Raw genomic sequence first — 17,515 nt, 5'->3', positions numbered from 1 at the left:
TTTCTCTCTCTCTTTCTGGTCTTGTCTTTTCCTTTACCACTACCATCACTACTACTACCTACTACTACTACTACTACTACTGCATCATTTCATATTTCGTAGCTGCCTTCGATGTGCACCGGCATGACGGAAAAAGCATGCAGCTCGCGCTCGCGCATGTTGTCAGTGTGCATGTGTGCATGTGCATGTAGAACAAGTAGATAACGATGAAAGCATGATGACGACGATGATGATAATGCATGATGATTGTTGCATGTTGTACCTGCCTGTGTATCACTATCCTCCCTCCCTCCCTCTCACACGCAGCAGTGCTTGTGTGCCTGTGTGTGCCTGTGCATGTCTGCATCGTGGCGTAGTAGTCTCGTGTACCTCAGCCGTTTGTCGCATGAAATGTTTCCTCTCGCATGATAGCATTAAGCATTAGATTTGGTCCTGTTGTAGGTTTTTTCCACCCCACCCCCCTTTCATCCTTCCCCATTTGCTATTACTTACCTGGTGCTTTCAAAACGCTGCTACTGCAAACGACTAAAGCACGAACAACTACACCGAACACTGTATAGCCTTTGTTTGCATGGTTCGATAAATCGCATCTTCACGGCATGGCATGGTATGGCATGTGTTTTTTCTTTTATTTTATTTTATTTTACTACTCTCCTCCGCTGCCTATCTTGCCTTGCGTCGCAGCCTAACGACCACATCATCCAGGTGCATGCTCTGGCTGCATGCTGCATGCTGCATGTGCGCTTCTGCACGTCACCTTGCATGTTCTGTGGCTGCTGCCTGCCCGTGCATGGTATGACAAGGGTTTGCTGCATGTTGTCTTTTATTTTACTCCCTCCCTTCCTTCTTCCTCCTCACCTTTCCAACATTCCACCACTGTTCTTATCAGTAACGGCTGTACCTTGCATGGCCGCACCACTCCGCACTGCTCCCGCTCCGGGGGGAGAGAAAAAACCCCCCCGAGCCGGGCAATTTGGAATGTTTTAGATAAGGAAAAACACACACACACATACAAGAAACGAGTTTAATTTTTTTGAAAAATCCACCATCCCCACCAGCCACCAGTTTTTTCCCCCTTCCAACCTTAAAAACAACGACACAATCACCGCCACCGCCACACTGAGAGCGAACTAAATGCGCAAAAAGGTGGCAAGGTTTTCGAATCGCCACCGAGTCTTGGCACCGGAACTGCCACTCTCTCTCTCTCTCTCTGTCTCCCTCTTTTTCTTCTTTTTCTCCTATCGTCATGCATGCATTCGTGGTTACAGTTTTTTTTATATGGTGTCAGTTCAAAAGAAATTCGACATTCGGCAAAACCAGCACACAACAACGCTGGGATGTTTTCCAAAATGGTACAGCAAAACAAGCACAAGGTGCTGTTTTCTCTTGCGAGTACAGCTTTAAAATGATAAAAAAGCAACTAATGCATACAACATTTTTAAATTCCACACTTTTTGGTGCAATCTACCTCCCCATGGACCTTTGCTTGTTGTGTGCTGGGTCCCTTTCCTTTTGTGTCCACACTGCCCACCGCCCTTACCTTTATGGATAGTAGTTTTCCTTAAAAGCGTACTAAAAAAAAAATGCCCAATTTACCGCGAAGCTTTCAGTTCATGGATGTTTCAGTGCTTTTCCGAACCCTATACCCCCCTTTACACCTACCACAAACACACACACACACACACACAAGTCTCTCTCTCTCTTCGGTATTCCGAAGTGCCGTTTTGTTCGGGCTTTAATTTACATACTTTAGACGACGCATTCCCGCATACTACCATCCACTACCCTCCTGAAAGACTGCTTGGTGAAACCGATTCCCAACCAACACCATCCCGAAACCATCCTTCTGGAATAAGTCCTTCAACTCCGACTCCCACTATCGACTACAACCCGTTTTGCATTCTTTACATTCTGATGCTCCCCATACTCTTTGCCTTTTTTTAACCTCCTTTTCTTCTTTCCCGTACCGTAAGAAGTTTGACCTAGTGTACCTTGCCTTCTCTCTCTCTCTCTCTCTCTCTCTCTCTCTCTCTCTTGGTTACCTACTCTTTTACTCGGTCTCAAATTTTATTCATTTTTAACATGCTCTGGAGATCCTTTATTAGTAATTACCAACCTTACTTTCTCGCTCTATCAAACACTGGTTTCTTCCTACTAGATTTTTCCTATCTTTTTACCATCATCTCGAGTAACTGTTGGTCCTTTTTATCGTTCTATTCCTCGATCTTTCTCTCTCTTTCTACCTCGTACATATAAAAAAAATAGTTTCAAGTTAGTTTTCTCTCTTTCTCACACACACACTCACACTATCTCGCTCTCTTTCTCCTTTACTCAGTCTTGTTTTTTTGAACAAAACACTTTCCGACTCATTCCAATGTATTAATTATGCAGACTCTAGAGCACATCATGGCATCATACCGTGATGGCTCAACTGTGACCAACTGGATGGAAACTATTTCTACCCACTGTTCCTCCCAACCCCACAAACCCACCACCAATCCACTCCTTTGGTCCCTTACCGTTTTGAAACCCCTTTGTCCCCTTTTTTACGGTCATATTTCCGGATATTTTGTAATAAAAATATCGACAATCCTTCCAATTCTTGTACCATGTTTAATAATCAGTATCGTGAGTGTTTTGTCTACTTTATTTTCTCTCTCTCTCTTTCTTGCTCTCTCAAACCGTCCTTCCTGTATCCTACCTACGCCGTGCAGGGTTTTAGAAGCGCTGCCGGATATTCCGAGGCTTAGTTTCTTTATTTTTAGCGAGACAAACCCCAGATCCAGCGAGGGATAATGTTTAGGGAAAGTTTGATTCCATCTACACACAAAAAAAAAATATTTGCTCCACTGGTAGAAACTTCCTTTTTTCCCCCGCCACTGTTCCCAACATCCGCCCATACACTATTCAAATCCTTTTCCGGTTTATGTGTGTATGTGCCGGCGAGTACAGTTCCAACGTATAGTGAGAAATATTCGCAAAAAAAAACCCCAAAGAGAGGATTATAGAGGAAGAATATTAATTTGACCATTTCATTGTTTAATCTGATGTACAGTACAATAGTTGCTCGAGATAGCAAAATAGACCGGAAAATGTTACATTCCTTTTCCTTCCTTTCCCTCAATGACTCCCTCAGTGCATTGTAGAAGTAAACCTACCACACCGCCATTTCCAACTGTTTGACCCTTAGTATTCCCCCGCTCTCTATCTCTCTCTCTCTCTCTCTCTCTCTCTACTCTATTAATTCCCTTGACCAAAACTAGCTACTGTTTGTTAAAAATACCTAACAACCATACCTAAATTAATCAACTCCAAAAAGCAAAACAAAAAATCCAATACCCAACCAATACAATCATTACCGTCTACGACCTAAGTACACACAGTGCGCATATTTGTCGCCAGATGTCACTAATGTTTTTCTTCTTTCGTTTCCCAACATGGCTGCTACCTCGCTCTTCGCTGCGCCCGTCCCGTCGAATCCAACCGTTGATGTCCAACCAAAACGTGCGAAACGAAAATTTAAACAAACATGTACATTAAATACGAAATCACACACACACGCGCACATAAATGCACACCCAAAATATCATGACGAACCCGTAGGAGTACAGTGTACAGCTTACGTTCCGAGAACAGTGGCTGGACGAACGATTAAAGTTCGATGACATCGGAGGTAAGTATGGTGTAACGCTGTGACGGGGATTAGATACATGCTATGGGGTCTTATTTTGGGATGCTGTGACATGTAAACTTTGAGCTCTTAAAGGCAAATTAATTGCGTCGTACCCATACGGTCTTCGAAAATCGAGTTTTTATTTCGAACAACGTTTCCAGTTTTGATCTGCGATAAAAGTCAAGATGTACTAGCATAGAGCAACGCCCTCTAGCGCCCTTCGTCAGTAGTGCCATTCAGCGCAGGGTCGATCACTCAGACAATCCCTGCCTCGTACAGCCATGCCAAAGCAAACCCATCCGTGGGTGGGCTCCTCATCGTCGTCGTCGTCGTCGTCGTACAGATTAAATTTTCGCTAAACGTCATAAGCGTTTCAATCATCTCTTGTAGCGGGAAATTAGAGTAGGCTTTGCACCGCGTCACCGCGACACCGCACCACCGCCACAAGCCACATCCACATTGGCAAATGGCAAAAATCCGGTTGCCAATTTCGACCCTATAAAGCGGGCCCGAGATCGGGACCCGGGACTTTGTACCGAAAATCAGTTTCCTCGCCTTCCTCGATCGTAAATTCGATATGTTACACTCGGCTTACCACTCGTTTGATGTGGGAGAGTGTGGGGATCTGGGAGACCATAATAATGTTTTGACTCCTCCATTCCCCACTCCCGCACACACACAAACGAACGCGCGCGTGTCAACGTTGCTAAAGCGCCTACATTTAGGCACACCGCATTGCAGCCATCTCTCATCATCCACCGCCGGCGTCAAGTCAAGGCTCTCCCGGTCGCAGTAGCCTATCGCCCAAGTAGCAGTCCTCCGTCCCGTCGTTCGTTTCCCGATCAAACGTCGCGCACGTGCTTGTTTCGTAGTTCCGGACCTCTTCCACACGTCCGCACGTGCAGAAACGAAACGGAAAGATAGCAACAAGGGAGGGCGAACGCTTCCGAACACCATCGATTACCGGAACAAACTTGAAATTCTTCCCCCTCTTCCCACTCTGTCCTGCGCACGGCTGCCACTCACAGCAAGGCGGCAACTTTGCCTAGCGCTGCCTAGATTGCTGACGAAATTCGATTACGCTTCATCGACCGATCCGGCCCAAAGGCTACGACACACATCACCGACGCAAGAACGTCCCCAAGAACGTGCCAATCAAGGGTTTTTGCGTTCCCTCAAGGGGGGGGGGGGGGGAGGGAGGAAAACGGGACTGAGGCCCGGAACAACTTTTACTACCACCATCATTGCCCGAGGGGAAGTAACACCATCCGTCCTCATAACCTTCTCGCCCTTCCCGCGACCACTTTCAGCATCCCGCTTCGTCGTCCCAGGATGGAGGCAACCAAAAAACCAAACCCCTCACCATCCCTACTATTTGAACGGAGGCAATCAGCGCACTACAAAAATCTCGCGAACTCTTGCGAAATATTGATATTCCCGTCCGAGATCACCATGCTTCGTTTCATCCCTCTCTCGGCCCTCGGTTGGCCCGGGCACTTACCAAAGCTACTCCAAGGATTGGGCATTTCCGGTTCGATTCTTTAAACATTGACACATACGCTCCGGCACAGACATATTGTGTGCTTCGATCATGTGCCCGTGGCCTTCTTAATATGTGTCTTCACCTTCAATCTCTACCTCCATCCCCAATTCCCTGTCAAACTCGCCCAACCACACTCATCCCAACCATAAACCAACAACGCCTGTTTTCGTGTCTGTCTCTGTGTGTGTATGTGTTCCTGCTTCATCTTCATCAAATTCGGAAAAAAAGAAAATCCGTACCCCGGAGGGAAGTTCCAAAAACGCAATCATGTTGATAAAACGAGTGTCCCCGTGTGGAGTGTCCCCGGGCGCAACAGCACCACACAACTCGAAACAGTAAACAGTATGTTCCCTATCCGTTTCCGGTACCGGAAGCGATATGGGCGATTTTTCTGATCACCAAACGACGTTCGGTAGTAGAAATCAATTCCCGGGTCTCGGGCGGCTCGTTAAGGCAATGGCGAGGCAACAAATAAATTGTACACACATGTATGCACACACACACGCGCGCACGCATCCACACACCATTTAGCGTTGCCGTCGCCACCGGCGCTTGTCCCACGGTTGAGACGAGAAACCCCATTATCAGAGAGGTTCGTCATCATAAAACGTCGTTTTCGTCGTCGTCGTCGTCGTCGTCGTCGCGCGGTTGTCGCCGAAACGGGTCGAGGCAACGTGTACAAGGCACAAGCACACAAGCAAGCACACACCTCTTCGCTACCAGGACAGCGCACATACAAGCACACACACCAGAAAAAAAAGGTTCTAGCGGTACGGACCGACGGTTAAAGGGCTGGTCGACGAGGGCCATGAAACACGGATCTATCATCGACTACGGTCTATCGCAGCCTTCGTTCGGTCTTCGGTCAGTGTATGTCTAGGCGAGGGCTGTAAAGTTTACATATCAATCATAATTTACCTACCAACCAACCAACCAACCATCGTTGAAGTTCCCCCCCAACTCTCTCACTCTCCCCAACCACCCAACTCAACACCGCCAGACTTCAAATTCAAAGCCTTAAGTGCAAACAAGTCTTCCAGGACAACCGGCCTCTGCTCTCACAAGCTTAGAGGCTGTGTGTCTGTGTGTGTGTGATGCGTACTATGCAAGCACCAGTCAAACGAAGCTTCAGCTTCTCCATTCTTCCCTATGAATTTGAGATCATAAAAATGGTTCAAAATTGATACTCCACCAACTGTTAACGACTCCTACTGCCTCACATTCTACTTCCTCTTCTTGAGAAATTGGAACCAATCGGACAGCGAAACGCGCGAACGCGCGCACACAAACTGTCCTAAGCAAACAACAATTGGGTCCAAGAATCCGGCGACCCGGTCCCGAATACCCGGTGAATACCATACTTCTTTTGCTAACGCAGTTTAATTCCTTTTTTAAACTACTCCCCGATGACCCATTTCCGTTGGGTGGACAATAAAATGAAAGAGAATGGAAGATTTATTGTTTCGGGCATGCACTTCTGCTGCTTAATCAGATATGCTCGATTCTGCCGATCCTTGCAAACAGCGCCAACACCGCTCCCAGCATCCAGCAAGGGCCTCCAAGGGCGTGACAGATAATTAATCAGAAGATAAATGTGAAAAGTTGATTCGTGACTGTTTCGAAAGATTCTAAGGTTTTTGCCTTTCGATGGGATATGCGCCCTTTTTTATTGCTTTTTCTGCTTAAAAAAGCAGCTTTAAAGAGTAGTATTTATAGAAAAAAGTAAGGAGAAGAACTGTCACAAGCGTTAGTACATAGGAGAAACGTCAGATTAGGTGTACTAAAAAGTTCGTTTAGCTCCAAAAACGTCCAGCTCTCTTCATACACCCCACACACCCTGTCTCTTTCCCGCTCTTACACTCTCTATATATCTCTGCCTCACTCTCGCTCTGTCTCTCGCTCTCTCCCTCTCTTTCACTATCTTCACTCTGTTCTTCCCACGATTTCCACGCAGGCCGCTTAAAGTACCTTACACTGACCGAAGCAAACCGTGTGTGGATGCCTGATTTGTTCTTCTCGAACGAGAAGGAAGGTCACTTCCACAACATCATTATGCCGAACGTCTACATCCGTATCTTCCCGTACGGATCGGTACTATATAGCATACGTATTTCACTCACGTTGGCCTGCCCGATGAATCTAAAGCTGTACCCACTGGATCGTCAGGTGTGCTCGCTGCGTATGGCAAGTTGTAAGTACCGTTTCTCATCAACATACACACACACACACCGAACACGCCAATACGGTATACTTACACATGAGACATGAACACTGACACACACAAGCACACACACTGTCACACGATTGTCCGTTGCCCGACGCTGTTAGACCAACCCCTACGGAACTAATCGGCTGCCGCATTCTCCGCAGATGGTTGGACGACGGCCGATCTAGTGTTTCTGTGGAAGGAGGGCGACCCCGTGCAGGTGGTGAAGAATCTGCATCTGCCCCGGTTCACGCTGGAGAAGTTCTTGACCGATTACTGCAACAGCAAAACCAACACCGGTAAGCGCCAGTCACTCGGGCATGCTGTCTCGTGCAGAGACCCGTATAGTGGCGGACCACCGTTTACCACCGACACACACACACTACGCCACTAACCCGTCTACCGTCTCTCTCTCTCTCTCTCTCTCTCTCTCTCCTCTGCCGCTCTCTTGTCACTCTCGGTTGCCTTCACAAACACAAACTCGCGCACGACCCACAGGTGAATACAGTTGCCTGAAGGTGGATCTGCTGTTCAAGCGCGAGTTCTCGTACTATCTGATCCAGATCTACATCCCCTGCTGCATGTTGGTCATCGTGTCCTGGGTCTCGTTCTGGCTCGATCAGGGCGCGGTGCCGGCGCGCGTTTCGCTCGGCGTCACCACGCTGCTCACCATGGCGACGCAAACGTCCGGCATCAACGCGTCGCTGCCGCCCGTGTCCTACACCAAAGCCATCGACGTGTGGACCGGCGTCTGTCTGACGTTTGTGTTCGGGGCCCTGCTCGAGTTTGCCCTGGTCAACTACGCGTCCCGTTCAGGTTAGCTAATTTTATTGTTCGTGTATGTGTTTAGAGCTCTGTGTCGCCTTTGGTTGTGGGTGCGCCGCGCCTTGTTTTATGCTTTTGATGCGTTTGTATCTGTAAGCCCACTGTTTGTTACCGTTCTTTTTACGTTCCTTTCCACGCCCAACCCTCGTTTCCCCCGCCCCTGCAAAGGCTCCGTCTCACACGACATGCACGGCGAATGGTTTGCGTCCCGTCCCTTGGGGCACTTGACGGACGGACCGGTCGGCTACTACCCGACCACTAACGTCACACGTCTTAACACGTGGCGGTATAGCCGTGGTCGCAGTAGCCGAGCAGCAAAACAGCACGAGCAAACGGCCGTCCCCCGGAAGACAGCTGTCAAATGTCAAACTGTACTGCCAGTTAGTAGGCACGTGCTTGTTCTGCTCGACGGTACTTTTGCTAAGCCATCCAAGGACCGTGCCACAGTATCATTCGTTTGTGTGTGAGTGTGTGTTGGCGGGCGCTTTTCTGCTGTACAGATGCTCTGTTATCTTTGCTCCCTTCCCTTCCCCCATGTGTGTGTGTTCCATTTTCCCACATGCACCAACAAAAGCAAAGCAGAAGCAAATTCTATGCAAACCTTTCTTTGTGTGCTTGTGTCCCACTTCCCCACCTGTGCTCGTCTCTCTCCCTTCTACTCTCCCTTCCTCTCTCTTTCTCTTTGTCTCTTTTTGGGCTATGTTCTTTTCTATATCTGTACAACCTAAATACAACCTAAATAACAACAAACTGTAGTTCGAACCGATTATAATGATGTCACCCGCATCTCTTTTTTCGTTTCTTTTTTCCTCTCCTCCTGCTGCTCACGTCACTCACGTTACGTTACGTTACGTTACCGGTTGCGTTACTCCGTCCGCTGCAACGGCCCACCTTTGTCATTTCTTTCGCGATCAATCACTCGTTTTGCGTTGTTCGACATTACACTTTCGTTGCAAAAACGTTATTTTTTCCGTTACCACCGATTCCCGTACCACCACCGTCACCATCATACCTCCTTGCGATTCGTTCGTCGTCGACGTCGCTCATTTCCATCCCACACATCAACCTATCAACCTGTTTCTGGAAAATCGTCTTTCCCACACATGATTCCCTTAAATCAATCACAAAATGACATTTGTGCCCCATTCACTGTCAATTCATCTGTCCAATCGGTCGTACACCATATGCGCACACGCATTGCGTACCTGCTTGCCAACGCGCGCGCGCGCACACGCCATTCAATCAACAAACAAAAATCACGTTTCCCATCGTATGTCACACACATACATCTGTCCACGTGATTTGATATCGTTTCGTTAACTTAATTCCATCCCTCCCTCGCTCTCCCTTTTCCTGTACCCTACCCCCTCACTCGATGTGTTGTTGTCGGTTTTGACATTCTTAATCACTTCCACCAATCCACTTCCACCGCAATTTCATTCCTTCTGCACGGTCGCGATCATGATTTTTACTCACTCACACACTCACACACACCTACCTAACGCCACCCTCAATCATTCCCCCATCATCATCATCATCATCGCCATCGTACGCCTCATCCTTCATTTTTTCCTCCCATTTTGGAACACATAAATTCTTTTGCGCTTCTATATCAATCCATTCATGCTCACCAAGCGGATAGGGCAGCAGACATGCACCGAGAGAATATGAAGAAAAAGCGCCGCGAAATGGAGCAGGCCAGCCTGGACGCGGCCTCGGATCTGCTGGACACCGACAGCAACGCCACCTTTGCGATGGTTCGTATCCGTGCGGGCGGGTTTTGCGGGGGATATGCGCCATGCGCCTTTGTTTCTTGGGACCCTAACCCTCACGCGACCCGGGACGTCTTGTGGGAACGGCGCCGCCACTAATCAGAAAGCAAATCTAGCCGACTTTCGACCAATGATATAAGTGATCGCCTTTAACATCGTACAGATTTTATTAGTGTTTGAGCGTTTTACTATTAGATTTTACAGTCGATCGATACGACACACGGTAGTTTATTGTTTGCTTTTGTATGTGTTTTAGAAACAGAGTACCACGCGCAGACCGATGCGATATGCTCAAGCTTCCCAGGTTGCTGTCCGGCGGAAAGTTGAAGCCCTGTCAATTGCAATTACCATTACCTCCGAACTTGTAACGTTGTAGCAAGCTAAACTTCCCTCCATCTTCTTGAAGCCTTTTCGGTTAAGCAGAAATTAAGGAACAACTTCATCTGCAGCAGCAACAGTCTGCTAATAGCATCCTCCAGAGCCCCGCTCTAGCTGCCTTCTGTCTGTCAGTGCGAGTAATAATTTCCTTTGCGTTACCACTCCCCTCTCCCCCCCCCTCCTGTTTTCCAGAAACCGCTGGTACGCCACCCGGGTGATCCGCTGGCACTGGAGAAACTGCGCCAGTGCGAGGTGCACATGCAGGCCCCCAAGCGGCCAAACTGCTGCCGTAGCTGGCTGTCAAAGTTCCCGACCAGGTAAGCTTAGTCGTGCTATGTCGTCGTGCTGTACCGTGCCACGTATCTCTTCTCCAAAGCCCCTCGTTGCTCTGCCACTTTCTCGGAAGCTTTCAATATGGCGCTCGTCACTGGCAACAGCAAACCGAAACAGCAACCGAAAAAAGCGCTGTCGGTGCATCGTGTATTCCAAAGCGAACTTTGCCAAATGCATTTCCGTTTTTTCCGTTCCCATCTTTCCGTTTCCGTTTACGGTCGCCTGTGTTCTTTTAGTGTCCTTGGTGTGGTTGTGTTCCTTTTATTTCTGTTTCCGCGACTACTTTCTCTTCCGTCCGTTGTGTTTGTAAGTCGATTGGGTTGGTTTTTGGTGCAAACATTTTTCATTTTCCACAGCAAACACACTCTTGCACAAACAGCTACTACTACTACTACTACTACACTCACCCGTATACTGCTACCGATAGAGTATATGTTCACAACGAAATCTACACACCTGACACGTGAAAGGGCTTATACTATTAGGCTTCACACTAAGTCTCTATCTCTCTCTCTCTCCCTCTCTCTCGCTACCAACCTATTTTTTCTAATTCTGTCCGTGTCTCTCTTTGTGAGTCTCTTTCTTCCCATCTCTGAAACGCTGTTGAGCTTCCCAAGCGCGAACAACAAGCCCATACCGCGTTCCCTTTTGTCAATATGCAGCGTTACACATAGCGTTTACTATAACCACCGCTGGCAGAGTTTTAAGTGCGCCGCATAGCCCACCGTGACAGCGTGTTCAATATGTAATATGCCATCTGTTTATTCTTCCATGTAACGGAAATTTTGGAATATTTGTTCAAACAAACTCCGAAACCGATTCACTTCATCCCGAACACCCGACTACTAAAGCCCCTTCAAAAAGGTGCCGTGTCTGGGACGAGGGTAACTACCTTTACTACTACTACTACCAATTTACTAATTTCGCCTGCCTATCGCCTAACAATAAGCATCATTATTAATAACGCTCGTACTATAGAAGATACGTTTCTTTTTCTTCTTTCGTTTGGTTCTGTTGTTTTTGTTACTCTCTTTCTCTCTCACTCACTCACTATCTCTCTCTCTCTCTCTCTCTATTTTTCTCTTTATCTCTTCACTACCAAGTATAATACCGTTTGCTATAGTTATTATCATGTTTCATCTATCCCAGGCCGTCAAAACTGTTCGTGTTTGGCTTCCTTTTCATGCTTATCAATAAACAGGATGCATTGTTTTCGCTTATTCGAGCAACTAGCCCATCTTTGCTGGCATATTCACTGTAAAAAAATCATTCTGTTTGGTTGATAGATATATTTTCTATCTCATATTCGCCTGAATATATGCAAGGAAAACTGCTATAACGCCTAAATGTATGCAATTTGTATGGGATTTTTGCTCATTCATTGCTAGTTTCATAAGAACTGGCTGTTGAGTCGTTATCCTTCAATTAATACACCATTTCATAGTGTGATAGTTAGCATCATGATTTACATTGTGCCTTACAGTACCCGTTCTGAAAGGATTTCTTTCCAGCGATTTAGTTTAATATCGAGTAAAACACATTAAGTTCAGTTTCCTATTGGACAGCTCCGGCATGTTCATTTACATCCATCATTGTACATTTTTTGTTTTAAATTAGACAAATGCTGCTGTACTAGAAAGCAAAAAAAAAACAAAAACCTGCAACCAACATACCTATCACTCATACCCCACTCAATGGCATTGTTGTAAATACTCATTCCATATTTCATCTTATCCTTGGCGATAGCGAAGCAAAAGTAGTAAGTTTCCCGGTCGTTTCGTCCTACGTTCCATTCCATGCTAACCATCATTCGCAAAAAAAAACTTCATACCAAATGCAGTGTGAAGCGAGTGGTTTCACTAAAACACACAAGCTCATGCATAAACACACATGCTCTACACCGATACTAACAATCAGAGAACGCTACACACCTTTTTTCATTTCTTAGTACGATGCTTATGTTACTCTTCTATTTCGTTACTTTTCTTTCCAAATACTAAAACCTCTAATCATTTTTACGCATTTCGAAAGAAGCATATATCATTCATCAAGACAGACTGAACCGTAAATGCGCTAATTCGTACTACTTTTCCACTCCCGGCTCCCCATTGATCTATTACTCGCCGTTTTCAGTTTTGGAATGCGTCGAATGAAACTACTTCATCACATCCATCCACAACTTAGTTCAAACATATATATATATACCTCACATGTACTCACATGTACTCTAGAATAACTTACCTTGTCTTGTCTGCATATGTTTTCCGTGTTGGTGCGTGATAAGCAATCTAGTCCACTTAGTTGATCGATCGTTGATCGCCATGTAGTTCGCGATACCGAGCGCGAAAACCGCCACAACTATGCCATGGTCAGCCCGCTAATCGAACCCACGTTTTCTCTGCACCAGGCAATGCTCACGGTCGAAGCGCATCGACGTTATCTCCCGAATAACGTTCCCGCTGGTGTTTGCCCTGTTCAACCTGGTCTACTGGAGCACCTATCTCTTCCGCGAAGAGGAGGAGGACTAAGCGAGCGAACGGACCGTTCCCCGTCACGATGTTAGCAATATAGTACGGCCGCGTCACAGCAGCCAACCCATCCAACAAAGCACGCTCGCCCACTACCAGCCGTAGTGCGTGATGCCGATGAACGACAACTGGAAGACGCAGCGAGCCACGGCTGCACGCCCGCCTATATTGCGCACGCACAGTACGCACCTTCAGTTCGCTTTCCTTCTGCGTCGACGACTGACAGCTCAACGCCAAGCGGGAGAATAACACGCGTCACCAGGGCAACACACGCAACAGCAGTGCGTCTCAGCATCGATAGCAACAAAAGTCATAGCATACTACGCGTACTAAGAGTACAAGAAACGCCCCCAGGCACGCTCAATTGTTAGCAACAGTTTAATCAGAAGCGCAACAAGTTCAGCACAACAAACACAGCAAAAAGAAACAATAGCAGTAAACAACTCATGCATGTTGATATGTAGCACACAAAATAGTTCAGTTATAGCGCACCGACAGCATCGTGTAAGCGGAGGATACAGATCAAATAGCACCATTACTGGCATAGATAGCCCCCGAATCACAGACAGCTCACCAAATGCAACAGTCTACACACCCTCTACATACTAGCTTGTAACATCGATCGAACCCAGATAGAGAGCAATAACAGCACAGACAGATAAGCATAGCCCAAACAAATGAATTTTATCATCCAGATTGCATACTTTCAGGAGACCTTTCCTGGATCATCCTATTAAGAGGGTATTCGTTTTCGTTTTCCCTACCGCCACGAGCTTTGTTTCATCCCTATCGACACCCCCAAACTACGACTTTCGACCACACAAATGCACAACTGCAACCACTACAAACAAACATACAAACCACGCTGCCATATGCTCGGTTTCTTCGGTAGTTTGGACGGATAGTGCCTTTAGCTTCAATTAGTTCACCTTTTCAAACACACACAAGTGCTCAGTAAACCTCAAATTTGATTTTTGCTTTTACCTTTGCTGACGATGGAAGGAAGCTGTCTCACACACAGGGATCGCCTCTCCTGAATGGGTCCCTGGTCCCATTAAGCTAGTGCCATAGTTGTTAAAACATTTGCGGTTGTGAATGCGGACCGGGACACTCAAGCATACGCCTCGTACATCCGCCTGCAGGAAGTGAATGTTCTTCCTACGTTCTGATTCAAACATGATCCTTTGATTTTTGAAAGCTGCAACACACTCGCACATCACACAAATTCCCTTTCGGACGGAACGATTAATGTTTGATCGTTTCTAAAATGAACTGCAACAATCAGCTGGACGAATGATATGCTTGTCCTTCCAATCACATTCGCTTCTGTTGCATTGTACTAATAAGTTCAACATGCACTCATCAAAACTACACATACACTCACCAAGCTAACTACAAACCATTCAATGTCATAGGCTGTATACGCAGCCTGCTTGAGATGCCATTCCCGACTAAAACAGCGTATGTGTGTGTGCGACAGAGCGTGACGAGAGACGTACTGTGCGGTAGTTTTTGTACTAAAAAAAGGGAAGTAAGAAAATCTATTACCAAAAAAAAACAAACAACTCTATGTGCGAAACACAATGTTCTTTCATAAGCTATATCCAAAAACCAATTCAAAAAAAACACGTGTACACACTAAGGGTACACGCACACACTCAAACACACCGTAATCATAAGGCAGAATCGAGGAAGAATTAATGCAACACGAAAGGCCACACAAGTAACACATTGCAAACAATCGTATAAGCTATTCCCGTGCAGGAAGATAAATAGTTCACCAGTTTTTCTTAAACGTATAAACGCACTAGGCATTTAAAACAAACAGAAAAAGAACGAATAAGTGCTGACGATGTTCGACGGAAGGAGGGGGGGATAAAAAAAACTGAAGACGAGTAGGACGAAGGGCGGCTCTTTAGCGTAGTGGGAAAGATACAAACTCTTTAAAAAAATTACAGGGTCATAGCTATTGTTGTCACGAATGCACAACGCAAAGAGAGAAAACTTAAGTGAAAAACCAAACAAAAAAACACACACACAAACGAGATTCTATCAACACAGCTAAGAGAATATAAATGATTGCAAAAGATCGTGTAACATATAAGAAACCAAATGAATTACAAATTCTATCAATAAGAACACAAAACACACACACACAATGAAATACACTAGACAAGCAGAACAGACAAACAAACAAACAAGCAAACACAGTGCGCATAAACTTTAGTACGATAAGCAAAAGACATGTCAAACAAATCGAACGAAGATTATTTTAGATGTTATAAATGGTAGTGCTACTTTACTGTGCTATGTGAGAATGCGTGTTAGAACAAAAGGGGCAGAATTCGGGGACGAGCAGAGAGAAGAGTAGCGCGAACGAGCGCGTGGTAGGAACAGAAGAAGAAAAGAAAACGAACGCAAAAACAAAAGCGAATGAAGAAAGAATCGTACCGAAGACAAAAGGAACAGAAAACGGAAACAACAAAAAAGGGTGTTAAAAACATTAACGAATCAAAGGGAGAAACAAAACTGAAGCAAACAACAACAAACAAAAAAAAACAACTGTTCTCTGTAGTGTAATGTGTTTTGTTTTTGGGTTTTTTCTAAGTAAGTACGCGGGGATCGGGAGGAGCAAATTAAACACTTTACGATAAATAACGCTAGCCAAACCATCCAGCCGTTTCGATGAGCTGCGTTATGTGGTTTGCACGTGTTTTTATATGAAATTTTAACGTATTTTCTAGATCAGAAAAGCTCTAGTGATCAGAATCCTGGGAGAAGAAACCAGTGTTAGCAGTGTGGCTTAGAGGGGAAGGGGGGAGATGAAGGGGAGGCCGAGTAGTGCGAGCTAAAGGGAGAACAACAAAACCTGCAACAAACAACAATACCGAGTGTGAAAAAAAACAACTATACTTAAACCTACTTCACGCGCCACTGACTTTCTTTTTAACGACTTTTTCAACCAAAATCCACCTATTTGGGTTCACACACGAGTGAAGAGTGAAACTGCAAAACTGCAACGTACCGTAGGAGGAAAAGGAGCTTCGGTACACCGCTCCCCCCGGGGACACCGAAAACACGGTTTTTTGTTTTCGGCCCTACAAACGGGGCAAACATCTTCTACCGCGATGCTTAAGGGATAAGGCAACACACACATGTGTAGTATAAGTTTAACTGACACACAAACACAAAACACACAAGTTTATCATAAAATGATGCGAAATTCGGCCAGCGATGGGAAGCGAACCGAATCCGCCCATTCTTTCAAAACCGACAGACACAGTTCGAACTTCCGGGTTGTGGAGATATTTGCGAGGCGCCGAGCTGCCGAGGGGCGACCGTTGTAGGGTTTCGCTCTTCGCGCGCACCGGACTGAAATATTTCCATTTCATAATGAAAGATTTCATGCATGCTGCACGTGCGCGCGCGTCCGTTGCGGCCGTTTTCTTTTTCTTTTTTTTGCTTCTTGCTTCTGGTGGTTGTGGTCTTGTTTCCTTCCCTATCTCACACACACAAAAACACACACACACAGACAAACTTTTCTCGTTTGCCGGCGGATCATCATCGGAGCATTTTGTAGAAGCCGGCTGGCAGTGTTGTTCGCTGCTTGTGCGAGCTCGCCTGCATGACTCATACGATGGGTATGATTTCGTATATTAACTGTTACGAAGCCAATAATTGTTAGCTACCTAAACACTCTTCACACAACCCAGTGGCATCGGTTGCACAGAATGGGTGAGAAAAGACTAGGAAATGGAAGCAACAGCAACAGAAAAATAAAACAAACACACTCAAACACTGATTTATCGCTAATCGAGTTATTAACACAATCAAAGAGCAAATCTTATCTACGTAAATATGGCAAAAAGGTGTCAAAACAATCTGTCTATAAGCATACAACTGTAGATTTTTTTCCTACGTGACCGGTGGTTAATGTTGAACATGGAGGTGAAAAAAAGAAGAAGAAGAAGAAAAAACCTTGTAACTGTGGTGCTGTGCATTAAACAAAAAAAGAAAAAAAAGAAAACATGAAATGAAGATAACACATAATAACTCCAGATTTTAACGAACAATGTTATGTCGTACCCGTGGAGATCGTACCCACACACACAAAGGAGAACAACAAACACATACACACACACATACACGGCCTAGCTGGACGCTGGTTTGCAACGAGTACGAGAGCGGCGAAGGCTAGCTTCATAATGCAAAGCTAATTATGATAAGGCGAGCGAGCTCCAAACCAAAATTGGCATC

General features: G+C 45.8%; 1 protein-coding gene across 15 annotated transcripts in view; it reads left to right on the top strand.

The window, feature by feature from the left end:
* Window positions 1-17,280, top strand: part of LOC120898282 (glutamate-gated chloride channel) — a 91,289-nt gene extending 74,009 nt beyond the window's left edge. For 4 of the 15 annotated variants that reach the window (XM_040303899.1, XM_040303902.1, XM_040303900.1 and 1 more), the window contains 8 exons: window positions 3,604-3,673; window positions 7,171-7,407; window positions 7,587-7,721; window positions 7,921-8,238; window positions 9,883-10,004; window positions 10,590-10,714; window positions 11,582-11,614; window positions 13,138-17,280. In XM_040303899.1, coding sequence (XP_040159833.1) covers window positions 3,604-3,673; window positions 7,171-7,407; window positions 7,587-7,721; window positions 7,921-8,238; window positions 9,883-10,004; window positions 10,590-10,714; window positions 11,582-11,614; window positions 13,138-13,258 — 1,161 coding nt within the window. In that variant the 3' untranslated portion in view covers window positions 13,259-17,280. The remainder of the gene's footprint in view (window positions 1-3,603; window positions 3,674-7,170; window positions 7,408-7,586; window positions 7,722-7,920; window positions 8,239-9,882; window positions 10,005-10,589; window positions 10,715-11,581; window positions 11,615-13,137) is intronic. The other 11 variants (XM_040303911.1, XM_040303913.1, XM_040303912.1 and 8 more) reach the window with 6 other exon arrangements.
* Window positions 17,281-17,515: the final 235 nt, after the last annotated feature.

The sequence above is a fragment of the Anopheles arabiensis genome, chromosome 2 (assembly GCF_016920715.1).
Source record: "Anopheles arabiensis isolate DONGOLA chromosome 2, AaraD3, whole genome shotgun sequence".
NCBI lineage: Eukaryota > Metazoa > Arthropoda > Insecta > Diptera > Culicidae > Anopheles > Anopheles arabiensis.
This window is presented reverse-complemented; position numbering and strand designations above follow the sequence as displayed.